Here is a 13,294-nt window from a genome sequence, read left to right on the forward strand (position 1 = left end):
AGAATGAGAAGTCGTCTCAGCTGGAGGAGTGGAAAGCACCTGGAGTCGAAACGCTCTCGTCTCACTGCACACAGTCTAAACACAGACACATTCAAGCATTAACACCGGATCCTCAGCTCCAGCGTCATTAGTCGTGTTAAACTATCACTATCTGGTCAAAGCGTTCAAGTTCAGACTGGTTTGTCCTTCTCAGAAAATCACCAGTTATATTGTCAATATTGAAGTTTTTGCTTATTAGTCAACAATTCAATGAGCCATTCATAAAGAACATCTGGTTTACATCGATGGATGAAGATTTTCAGTGCAATAAGAAAGCATCCTCTGACGGAACCAGATCAGATCTCTCGGCAGAGATGAGAGCTAAACGACTCGGCCGGTCATCGATTATCTCAACATCTGCGTCACCGCTGTAACATCTGGCAACAATGAGGACCAATCGGCTCTAAGTGGAGATAAGAGACAGGCATGTGAAATCCATTAGCTGTGCTTTAGTCACGGAGTGGGAGGTAAACTCTGTGCTTCAGCAGATCTGAGGTCAGCCGATCCAGCGCTGGGGTCACGTTCAGACGCTCCTCGGCCGGCGCAGGATCAGGGAGAATCCGCCGGTGGTCTGAGAAATAGTTGATTTCCTGTCTGCCTTCACTGGAGCCAAAATCAAAGAATTCCAGTCATTCTCAGGTTTTTTTTTTTTTTGACAAAGCTGCGGTTGAAACGAAACGCTTCTCGACTCGAAACGCTTTGATCAACACGCTGCTTTCGTGTTTAGTGGCTTTTAAAACTACAATAAAACCGTTTTTACTTCAATGTAAAAATAATTTCTACTAGCTCCCAAGGCAACATTTTAATTTTTTTTATTTAACTTAAATGAATACTTAAAATAAATAAAATTTAATTAATTATAATAATAAAATAAAAGTAAAAATAAAATTAAATAAAAATTAAATGCAAAAAAAAAAAAAAAAAAATGAACACGCAATTTTTTTAAATTAAAATTTTATAGATTTTTTACAAAAACTGTCGATTAAAATTCAAGCATAAAAACAGATTCTAAAATTTAAGTATTAGTATTTCATTAATACTAAAAAACAAACAAACAAAAAACCACGATGTCATGAAGTCAAGGTATAATAAATCTAATCGAGAGTATTTCCTGGGAATCGAACCCATGACCTCGTTTAAACTAGAGCGAATATTGCCAAACACTGGTTTCACTCAGAAATACATTTACAAGTTGCAAAAGCGGTTTCATGTTGACTTTAAAACTTGAATTGTCAGTTTCTAAAGAAGATTGTGATGAGACGCCTCAACTGATTTCATCTTTTGTCTTCTCCAGATGTTCCCTGATGGACTGGAGTGCTTTGGATTATTGTGATGTTTTTATCGGCCGACGGCACCCATTCACTGCAGAGCATCCATTGATGACACACTGATGCTGTGCTATATTTCTCCAAACCTGCTCCAATGAAGAACCATCAAAACTGAAGCGTATAAACATGACGCAAGCGTTCACATGTAGCAGCTCACGGGAATGTTTATTGTGTACTAGTTTGTGCAAATGGTGCTTTATTCAAAGCAAAAGCCAAAGCGGAATAAACATCATAAACATCATTAACTAGCCCTCGATGCGTTGCATATATCTGACTCAGGCGTACATTTACAGGAAAAGAGTAGGAAAAATATTTACACTATTAATTTACAAAATATAATTTGGTATAAAATGCATATACTCTGTTTTTCTGTACAATCGTGTCATTTACATTCAGTCGCAGCTCCTTTCTTGAGGTAGAGGGGTTCTGGGTTTTGGTGGTCCTCGTGTGGAAGCGCTAGGAGCCCAGCGGTGACGTGGGAAAGCTCTCTATCGTCCCGTGATGAAACGGCTGCTCGTAAACGCTAGCCTGCTCCGAGTCCAGGTCCGAGTCGGCGTGAAGCGCTGCGTACGGATTCTCGTGAAGAATGACGGCGTTATGAGCGCAGAGCTCCTGCGGCGGACGCCACGCCGCTTTCCCAAACGTCCCTGAGATCACAAGCACATCATAATAAACAATATTATCAAAGCTGCAGTAGATGGTTTCCATCAGTTCTTTCAAAGCTTGCACACTTTCTAGAGCCACATTTCACTCGTTAACTTCAGACAGTTATATGCGGTTAGTGTTGACGATCGCATTATTTTTCATATGCATACGCTTACATATGAGTTTCTGTGTCTTCCTCGTCTGTGTTTTTGATCGAGTGATTCTAGACTCGTTCAGGAGATGTGTAATAGCGCCCCCTAGTGTATAACAGTGAAAACACTGAAACGTATGTGTTCAGCAGGGATTGATTAATTATTGTATTAGTGAATGCTGAAATGAACACTAAGATTAATAAATACATTAGAAGTTGCATTATTTTTTTAATTCGTTTTGCTATATAGTTTTTTTTTATTTAGCTTTAGTTTTATTTTAGCAAAACAAGTTACAAAAAGGCAACTAGATGAAAAAATCTGTTACAATAACATTGCTTTATTATTTTAAATTTGTTTCTATTTTAATTTTAATGACTCAGTTGTTTGTCATTTTTTTTTTTTCTATTCAGTTTTTATTTTAGTAAAAACTCACAACTAAAAATATTTACATGGCAACTAGATGAAAAAAGTAATTTTATATTTCATTTATAAATAAATATTGTACAAAATTATAAATATATTATTTAAAATATTATTTTTCATTATAAAAATATTTTATGGTTTTGTAGCTTATTGCTGTTAATTTATAAAAAATAAAAATTAAAGGTTTATTGGTTTAATAAAAATAAATATTTTTATTTTAGTAAAATAAGTTACAAAAAAGGCAACTAGATGAAAAAATATGTCACTATAACATTGCATTAATATCTTCAATAATTTTTATGTTTTTAGTTATTAGTAAAACAACTCACAACTAAACACAATATTTACATAGCAACTAGATGAAAAAGTTTATATATATATATATATATATATATATATATATATATATATATATATATATATATATATATATATATAATTTAATTTATAAATAAATATTGTAAAAAATATATATATATTTTTTTCATTACAAAAATATTTTATGGCTTTATAGCTTATTGCTGTTAATTTGTACAAAATAAAAATTCAAGGTTTATTGGTTTAATAAAAAAAATATATATTTTTTTCTATGTTTGTTTGTGACTGTACGGTCACGTGAATGTAAAGCACATGTGTGTTATTTTAAAGCATTCTCATGATTACTGCTCGTGTTTCCTGTTGATAAATGTGAAGTGAGCATGATACAGATCTCAGACTCACCCATATATGACCCCGAGGAGCCCAGGACACTCTCTCCTCTCTCACAGTCCTCCGCACAGGAAGTGTCTCCCAGCTGCATCATCATGTGATCGAAGGACTCGGGGGCGGAGCCGCAGGTGTAGAACTCACACTTCCTGCCGCAGGAGGAAGTGGCTCCGAAGGTCCGCTGCTCTGACGCTGCACGAGAGAAGAAGAGGTCAGGATTAACCCACGCAGACACAGACGAGTGTCCAGTGTGTGTCTGTGTCTCTCACCGCTGAAGGAGTCGGTCAGATCAGGGCTGTAGCGCTTGCTCCGTCTCATCGGTCCGTGATAACGGCACAGCAGGGGGTCGATCGCCGCCTCCATGTCCACCTCACTTCCTGTGTCCAGCTGGCAGAGGCCTACGAGACCAGAAATGGTTTAATAAATACTACAGTAACAAATCTCCCACGTCATATACAGTGAAAAACTGCAATTAATCCAGCAGGAAATGTTTTCTAACGGCAAAATCATCTTGTAATTTACAACGAAAAACTGTAACTCTTCTGTTCCCTTTATATAAATATATATATATATGACAACAAATAAATCTGTAATGAGCCATTTCATAAAATTTTACAGTAAATCAATGTACTGTAAAACTTTTTGAAGTGGAAGTTACATTTAATGATTTTTCATCACGTTTTTTCTCGTTAGTTATGTATATAGTTTTATGTATCAGGAACTGAGATACCATAATAGATTTATTAATATTTTCAGTATTAATAGTTGTTATATTTTCATTTTAGTTCATTTGAGAAATCTTGTTTGGTTTTAGCCATATTATTATTATTTTTTTAAATATGGTTTATAGAAACTTTGTTACCTGTTTTTGTTATTTTTTTTTGTTATTTTAAGTAAAACAAATTTAATAAAAATAAATAAAATATATACATGTCTCTTTTTATTTAGCTTTAGTGATTAGTTATAGTTATTTTAGTTTAGTTACAAAAATAAAAAAATCTGAAATGTTGCTTTAGCAACTACATGAAATAAAATAGTTAAATAATGAAATTTGAAGCAATAATCTTTTTGTTTTGGTTGACTATAATAAGGCTACTCAGTATATTATTAAAGTAAAATCCTGTAATTTAGTAATTTGCTATAACACTATAAGAGTTCATCTACACTGTATTTTCTTGCAGTAAATAACTTTTTTTTACTGTAAATTTTCCATACGTGTATTTTTTACAGTGCATTTAAAGACGTCTTACCGTTAATGTCTTTAGGCGGCATGTAAAGCCCCCCGATGGAGGAGCTGATGTACGGATGGCTGCCGCCGCTCTCAGACGTCATGTATCCGTCCTGACGCTCCGCTAGCGTTCCCTGAGACGACAGGTAGCTCGGGATGTCCGCCGGGAGATTCGTCTCATCTAAACACCAGAGAGACAGAAGGGTAAGTGGCATCAGGTCACTTTAGCTTCAGTAAAAGCAGGATGGTGTAGTTGTTCACCTGTGTTGGTGACGCTGCAGTCCTCGTTGCGTCGGCGCGTGTGATAGATGATCACGACCCACACCAGAGAGGTTCCCACCACGCAGCACACCACAGCGATGATCACGATGCCCACCGTGGTCCAGCCGTCCTCCTCCGGCCCCAGAGCCCCGCCGGACGCCGGCCCAGACTCACAGTTTGGGTTGGGCAGGACGGCCAGACGCAGGTTCCCTCGCTCCGTGCCCAGCGGGTTGGACATCTCGCAGGTGTAGGTCCCTGCGTCTCCGTCCGCGGCGTCCACGATGATCAGCAGCTGGTTCGCGGCGGCGAAGAAGTGTCTCTCGGTCGTCTGCAGCGGACTGTGGTCTTTGGTCCAGTTGAGTCGAGGCGGAGGACTTCCTCCAGCGATGCACTGCAGCACCGCGGTCTCGCCCTTCACCACCACACGGTCCAGCAGCGGACGCAGGAACGACGGCGTCTCTGCGGAAGAACGGGACGTTTCAGAAAAACCTTGCACACTGAAGCAGTCAAAGTACACAAGCAACGATTTCATCTAGAACTGAAATTCCCACAATTTCGATGAAGCTAATGCGTGAATAAAGCTGCACTACACATGATTTGTAGCTCCTCTCATCTAATAATAAGCTTTCTCACTTTTATTAGGTAAAATAGATTTTTTTTCATAAAATTCAGACAATAAATGTGGTTTTTAATCGAGTGTGACATATCACTATATAATAATAATAATAATAATAATAATACAATACACAAAAAAGACCAAAATATTTTATGCATGCATTTGAAGACACCACAGACATATAGGAGGGAAGTACAAAAAAAGAAAAATGTTTTAAATATATATATTAAAATTCTAAGATTAGGTAATTAAAAAGTTGATAGAAAAACTGGCTTAACATTTTTCAAATTATTTAAATATATACATTTAATTTCTAATGATTTAATTATGTATATTTAAATATATTTCAATAATATATATATATATATATATATATATATATATATATATATATATAAATTAAAATTCTAAAATTAAGTAATTAATACGTGTATATATATATATATATATATATATATATATATATATATTACATTTCAAAAATGAAAAAGTTGACAGAAAATCTGCTTTATGCTATTTAAATATTTTATAGGTAAGAATTGATTATTTAATAAATGTTGTTTAAATAAATGTGAATATAATTGTTATATTTATAATATATTCTTTTTTTTTTGGCTTAAATATATACTTCAGTTGTTAGCTAAATTAAATCTTTAATTTCGGTTTGGTTTAGTGTCACTCTTTCAGAATGATAATTTCTGCCGAGCACATGCTAACTCTTACCCAGCACCGTTAGCGTAGCGTTAGCAGAGACGGAGCCGGCGGTGTTCTGTGCAGTGCAGCTGTAGACGCCGATGTCCTCCGTCTTCACGTCCACGATGAAGAACACGTCGTCTCTGGGCATGACGTGCATCCGTCGCTCGCGGGCCGCAGGGAAGTCTGTTCCTCCGTCCTTCTGCCAGGCGATCTGAGGAGACGGGTGTCCGCTAGCAGCACACTCCAGACGCGCGGTGGCTCCGGCGCGGATCGTCAGGTCCATCGGCTTCTTGGTGAAGAACGGCAGCACTGCGAGGGAAAAACAGATTAGAAATCGCTTTCACAAACTAAAGGAAATACAACTTTGCAACTAACCCCCATAATCCATTTGGGACAGTTTTATGCATCTTGATTCAGGAATGTTTAAATACATTAAAAATCATTTTTCTGCAGTGTGATTGTGTGAAAGAGTCGATCCGATCTCTTACTGTGGACGGTGAGCTTGGCTTTGGTGGAGTACGAGGAGCCGAAGTGGTTGGAGATGACGCACTGGTATCTGCCCTCACTAGTGAACTCCACGTGGCGCAGCTGCAGTGTGGTGGTGTACTCGGTGACCTCGCTGACCTCTCCGGCCTGAGAGCGCAGGTGAGCCTGGTTGTGGATCTCAGCGTCGTTCAGGATCTCGTTGTCTTTCTTCCAGGCGAAGGTCATCGGGGAGTCGCTGGAGCTGGCCGCAGAGCAGACGAACGTCACGTTGCTGTCTTTGATGGCTGATTGTGTCTCGGGCTGAACCGTGATCTGGGGTTTGGGGAAATCATCTGCCAGGCACAAAAACATCAAATATTCATCATCTTATTATGTTTTGTTTCTCAATTCAATTTCAGTTTAGGTTCAGTTTTAAAAATTTACATATACTACCATTTAAAATGTTTCTGAAAGAAGACTCTTTTACTCACAGAGGCTGCATTTTTTTAATTAAAAATACAGTAAAAACAGTAATACTGTGAAAAATGTATTACAATTTAAAATAACTGTTGACTATGTGAATATATTGTAAAATGTAATTTATTCCTTTGATGCAAAGCTGAATTTTTTTTAGCACCCACTACACCAGTTTTATTTTAATTTATTCTAAATATTTTAATTTATTATAATAATTTCTAGCCACCAAAAATGCATTAAAAATTGAAATATTATTAACCTTCACATAAACTGTTGTCTATGTGAATATATTGTAAAATGTAATTTATTCCTTTGATGCAAAGCTGAATTTTTTTTAGCACCCACTACACCAGTTTTATTTTAATTTATTCTAAATATTTTAATTTATTATAATATAATTATAATAATTTTTAGTCACCAAAAATGCATTAACAATTGAAATATTATTAACCTTCACATAAACTGTTGTCTAAGTGAATATATTGTAAAATCCAATTTATTCCTGTGATGCAATGCTGAATTTTCAGCAAACATTACACAAGTCATATTTAATGTATTCTAATTAAAAAAAAAAAAATAATACAATAAAATTGTGAAATATTATTCACTTCTAAAACATCTGTTTTCTGTGTGAATCGGTGTTAAACTATAATTTATTTCTGTGATGCTCCACTGTATTTTCAGCATCATTCCTCCAGTCTTCAGTGTCACATGATCTTCAGAAATCAGAATAATATGATGATTTACTGCTCAAGAAACATTTCTGATTATTATCAATGTTGAAAACATTTATTTTATTTTTTGGAACCTTACTTTTTCAGGATGAATAGAAAGAACAGTTTTTATTTGAAACAGAAATCTTTTGTGACACTACTCTCACGCTTGTAAAACAGAATCGTGAGTAACATGTTTAAAGAAGTGGACTCACCGCACACAAACTCCTCCTGGGCCACGGCGAAGACGCTTCTGCCCTTGAGCAGATGTGGATGGGCGCAGCTGGCGTTCACCAGAGGAAGGAAAGCGTGCTCGGCCACCCACGGAGAAAACCACTTGAGCTGGCAGTCACACAGCAGACTGGAGGTGTTCAGGTGCCTGACGGAGAGAGAGAGACACGTGAATAATCACCACAGCTTCACGTCTGCCTCGGTGTGAAACAGCCTTCGTACGTACAGCTCTGTGAGCTTCTTCATCTGAGAGAAAGCGTTGGCTTGAAGCGACATGATGGCGTTGTTGCTCAAGTCCCTGGGATGTGAGGAGAGAACAGACGTTTAGGAAGCTGATAAACACACATCATCATCATCCTCATCACCAAACGCTTCAGATCTGAGAGAGAGAAAGAGAGAGACTCACAGCTGCTCCAGCGTGTCCAGGCCTGTGAACGACTTCCTGGTGACCGAGCGGATCCGATTGCTTTGGAGGAACCTGGAGGAACAGAAAAACAACTGTTTTCAGGAAAGTGTTTAGAGCAAGTGAATCAATTGCTAGGGGTGAAAAAAAAAAAGTGTACATTTCTGTACATAAATACACACACATGCATGTATACATTTAAGAGAAATGTTGTTTATGCATTAAAAATATTATATATATATATATATATATATATATATATATATATATATATATATATATATATATATAGTATAAATTATATGAATATAAATATGTAAATATATATATTTTCAATGCATATAGTGTATGTGTGTCTTTATACTGTGAATATACACAGTACACACATATAATATAAACAATAAATAATTTTGCATGCATTTAATCATTTCCCAGCACTTATTAATCCCAAATTAATTGAATATCAGTTACCCAAAAGATTAATTATTGTGTTAGATAAGAAAAGCATCAGACATTTAAAAAAAATAGTAGCTTTAGAAAGAAATATTTTGATTTAGCAACAAATTTTATTTATTATTATTATCATCACTTTTTTTGAATGATTCTCTCAGTGTGAAACTAAAAGTGCAAGAAGGTGAAGTCATTGAATCATTCAATTAATTAAAATGGCTAATTAATTCAGGAATGAAACAGGTGAGCGAGTCATCGAATCATTTATTGAATCGATTCGCTCAAATGAATGAATGATTCACTGCATCATTGACTCACTTGATTCGTTCAAACCCGCAGATTCTGTTAGTCAAATAAGTGACGCACAATTAATCAAATTTCTAATCACGATTACAATTATGGATGCCACAATTACATAATCTTCCACTTAAGTTATTCTGGAACGCTTAAGATATGTATTTTACTTTCTACATGTTATCTTAAGGGTTCTATTGTTTTAGTAAAACATTCTAATACCATTCATATTTTTATATAATTTGAAGAAACCAATCCGATGCATAGTTGACATTTGAGGCTCAATACTATAGAAAAGCACTAAAGGAAAATAAGATAATATTGTAAAGCACGTAAGATCACTCACAGTTTCCTCAGATGATCGAGAGCAGAGAACGGGCCGTTCATGTCCTCGATGGTCCACGAGATCTCATTATACTTCAGATCTCTGGAGAAGGAGAGAAATCAGAGGAAAAATGAAGTTTTGTTATATTTACACTATTGTTTTATTTGGCATAAAAGAAACATTTATCGTTTTGACCCATACAATACTATTGCTACAAATATATCTGTGTTACTTATGCTTTTTTGACACAGGGACACATATTTAGATCATTTTATGAAAGAATGTACTGTACTGAAATAAAGATCTCATTGATTTCTATTACAAGCATCATCATGAAACGCCTCGTTCATGTCATGTAGATTGAAGCGATGCAGAAGCTCGACTCACAGCGTCTGCAGGTTTGCCAGGCCTCGAAACGCTCCGTCAGCGATGAAACTGATGCGGTTGTTCCCGATGTGGAGCTGCTCGAGGACACCGAGTCCCACGAAACTGCCTTCCTCCAAACGGCTCAACTGGTTCCAGCTCAGATCGCTGACAGACAACGACAACATCGAGAGAAGCAGTCGATAAAACAGCAGTCAAACCCGCTTTGAACATCACCGGGCGTGAAGAAATGATCGCAGTTCTTCACTTCTGAATAATTTACTTGCAAATGTTTGCTAAATGAATAAATATACCATATATCAGAATAAATATAATCATTTTCATGTCATTATTTATCCATTGTATCAATCCTGAACTGGCGGAATTATTGATCATGATTTTGAAAAAACTGACATTTTAAGATATTAAATAATTACATAAAAGCTTAAACTAGTTTAAAAGAGGTTAAACCACTGGAAGAAATGTTTTAGGATTTTTAAAAACAATTTTAGTTTAGAAATTGCTGGTGCATATCACGAATAAATTACAGAGAAACAGTAAACATTATTTAACTAGACACAAAAAGTTGTAGTAGAAACTGAAATAGTGTTTTCATGGATATTTTATTACTATAATATACATTTACTTACTAAGTCTTGTTTTCAAAAAATATGATTAAAATCGTGTTGGCTTTTGCTAAAAACAAGAACAAATATCTGTCAATGGGGTGTGAAAAATAATCTTTATTTAAAGAGAAAACCATTCGTTTTCTTGTCCCCGTAGCAGACATTTCATCGTGTTTTAAGCAATATTTCAAAAATAATTTTACTTGCCAAGAATTTTAGAATGTTTCGATGGTTGTAAAGTAACAAGACGCAAATGTTACATTTTGTGCAGTGTTCTTGTAAAAAGCACTCCAATAATCTTTGCTTCATTCAAGATTTTGAAACATTCTTTTTTACTACTCTAAATCTTAAAAACCACTTTAACTCCCAGAAACACATCGGTGATGTTCTTCCTATCAAGAAACGATGAGCTACAGTGTTTAGAGCCCTTTAGACAGGAGAACACAACAGGTTGTCCCGCCCTGCACTAATGCATGATGGGACAGAGAGGTATCTGTGAGAGGGAAGTAGACTCACAGCTCGGAGAGTTTCTGGCAGAACTCCCAAGCGTCTGGTTTGATTCGGCTGATGGCGTTGTGTGACAGAAGCAGCTGCTGCAGCGTCAGGAGGCCGTAGAGCCAGCCTTTGCTCACCTCCGTCAGGTTATTGTGCTCCAGCTGCCTGCTCACACACACACACACACATCACACTAGGGTTAGGTATCGAAAACTGGTTCCATAGTTCAGGGTTCCCACTCTAGGCCAAATCCCTGCATTTCTATTTCGCATAGACAAACGTTCCCCGTGGACTCACAGGACTTCCATGTTGTTCAGACCCCAGAAAGCGCCGTCCATGAGCCGCGTGATGCTGTTCCTCTGGATCTTCAGCGAGAGCAGGCTGTGGAGACCGTGGAACGTCAGACCCTCGATGCGCCGCACACGGTTCCTGCTCAGCTCTCTGTCACACATAACACAACAGATAATTAATAATAAATATGCCTTAGAGCTGTTTTGATAAATGATTTTGGGCAAAAAGAAAAATTTATTTGGTGCATTGGTGATATTCAATGCTTGTTGTCTATTGCTCCAAATATAAATGTGCTACCTATGACTGTTTTTGTGCTGCAGGGTCACAGAAATACTGGGATGAAAGTTTATAGTTCAGATATAAACATTGATGTCTACAGTAGCGATCAAAATAGATTTTGAAAACAAGATCACGTACAGGTGCTGCAGGTGCGGCAGCGAGAAGATCTTGGGCGGGATGGAGCTCAGACGGTTTTTGTTGAGTTTTAAGACCAGTAGAGAGTTGGAGAGGTTACTGAAGCAGCCGTGCTCCAGCGTGGAAATACGGTTATTATTCATCAACCTGCAGAAACACAGAGGCATGACAAGCTGAAACATCTGCTAGACACTCACAGATCTGCTAATAAACAATAAACCTATAATCAACAGACAAGAAACTACTTCTGCTGAGTCACACAATAGATTAAGCTTGGCTCAAAAAAAAAAATTTGTGTAAAAAATCCAAACTAGTTTAAAATTTGCTTAAACTAGTCCAAAAGGCCTCAAATTCAACTTAAAGATTAAAAAACTAAAATTAACTTAAATTAGTCTAAAGAAGCAGAAACTAATCTTTAAAATAAGTTTAATCTAAAAGTGAAGCTTAAACTACTCAAAAAAAAAGTGTACCCATTTTTTTTAATCTTAAACTAGTTCAATAGAGCTTAAATAAAAAAAAGTTTAATAAACTAATTTAAAACAAACTCGTCAAAAACAGCTTAACCTAATATACACCTTGCTTAAAATAAGCTTAAACTAGTCTGAAAGCTGAAACTAGTCTGAAAGAGCTTAAACTAGACTAATGGAGCATAAACTAGTCTGAAAGATCTCAAACTAGTCTGAAAGAGCTTAAACTACACTAATGGATCTTAAACTAGTCTGAAAGAGCTTAAACTAGACTAATGGAGCTTAAACTAGTCTGAAAGATCTCAAACTAGTCTGAAAGAGCTTAAACTAGACTAATGGAGCATAAAGTAGTCTGAAAGAGTTTAAACTAGTCTGAAAGAGCTTAAACTACACTAATGGATCTTAAACTAGTCTGAAAGAGCTTAAACTAGACTAATGGAGCTTAAACTAGTCTGAAAGATCTCAAACTAGTCTGAAAGAGCTTAAACTACACTAATGGATCTTAAACTAGTCTGAAAGAGCTTAAACTAGACTAATGGAGCTTAAACTAGTCTGAAAGATATCAAACTAGTCTGAAAGAGCTTAAACTACACTAATGGATATTAAACTAGTCTGAAAGAGCTTAAACTAGACTAACGGAGCATAAACTAATCTGAAAGATCTTAAAATAGTCTAAAAGATCTTAAACTCATCTGAAAGAGCTTAAACTAGACTAACGGAGCATAAACTAGTCTGAAAGATCATAAAATAGTCTAAAAGAGCTTAAACTCGTCTGAAAGAGCTTTAACTAGACTAATGGAGCATAAACTAGTCTGAAAGAGCTTAAACTAGTCAAACAGGGCACAGACTAGTCTAAAATTAGCTTAAACTAGTCTAACGGAGCAAAAACTAATCTGAAAGAGCTTAAACTAGTGTGAAAGCTCAGTGAGCACTGCTGTGAGACTCCTGGCGGTTTCTGGAAAGCAGGTCAGTTGAGAACAGAAGAAGGACTCACAGGTTTTTCAGAGGAAGAGGAGGAAAAGCCCCGGAGCGAACCTCCATAATATTGTTGTTGCTAAGGTCCAGCGTCTCCAGTGCGACCAGGGAACTGAGCCGCTCTGACGAGATCCTGGAGATCCTGTTGTTTGCTCTGAAAACACAAGAAGAGGCGTTCAGAGAGCAGATATCTGCGCACCGGTGAAGAGCGT

General features: G+C 36.6%; 1 protein-coding gene across 1 annotated transcript in view; it reads right to left on the reverse strand.

Annotated features, from left to right (window-relative positions):
* Positions 1-1,513: 1,513 nt before the first annotated feature.
* The window catches only part of LOC127956855 (leucine-rich repeats and immunoglobulin-like domains protein 3), a 19,028-nt gene continuing 7,247 nt past the window's right edge, over positions 1,514-13,294 (reverse strand). The window contains exons 4-19 of the mRNA XM_052555102.1: positions 13,102-13,236; positions 11,644-11,787; positions 11,233-11,376; positions 10,957-11,100; positions 9,839-9,982; positions 9,473-9,553; positions 8,386-8,457; positions 8,206-8,277; positions 7,964-8,127; positions 6,582-6,911; positions 6,121-6,402; positions 4,782-5,240; positions 4,543-4,701; positions 3,562-3,690; positions 3,308-3,484; positions 1,514-2,014 (exon numbers count right to left, since the gene is read on the reverse strand). Coding sequence (XP_052411062.1) covers positions 1,824-2,014; positions 3,308-3,484; positions 3,562-3,690; positions 4,543-4,701; positions 4,782-5,240; positions 6,121-6,402; positions 6,582-6,911; positions 7,964-8,127; positions 8,206-8,277; positions 8,386-8,457; positions 9,473-9,553; positions 9,839-9,982; positions 10,957-11,100; positions 11,233-11,376; positions 11,644-11,787; positions 13,102-13,236 — 2,827 coding nt within the window. The 3' untranslated portion in view covers positions 1,514-1,823. The remainder of the gene's footprint in view (positions 2,015-3,307; positions 3,485-3,561; positions 3,691-4,542; positions 4,702-4,781; positions 5,241-6,120; positions 6,403-6,581; positions 6,912-7,963; positions 8,128-8,205; positions 8,278-8,385; positions 8,458-9,472; positions 9,554-9,838; positions 9,983-10,956; positions 11,101-11,232; positions 11,377-11,643; positions 11,788-13,101; positions 13,237-13,294) is intronic.

Source organism: Carassius gibelio, chromosome B4, assembly GCF_023724105.1.
Source record: "Carassius gibelio isolate Cgi1373 ecotype wild population from Czech Republic chromosome B4, carGib1.2-hapl.c, whole genome shotgun sequence".
NCBI classification, from domain to species: Eukaryota; Metazoa; Chordata; class Actinopteri; order Cypriniformes; family Cyprinidae; genus Carassius; species Carassius gibelio.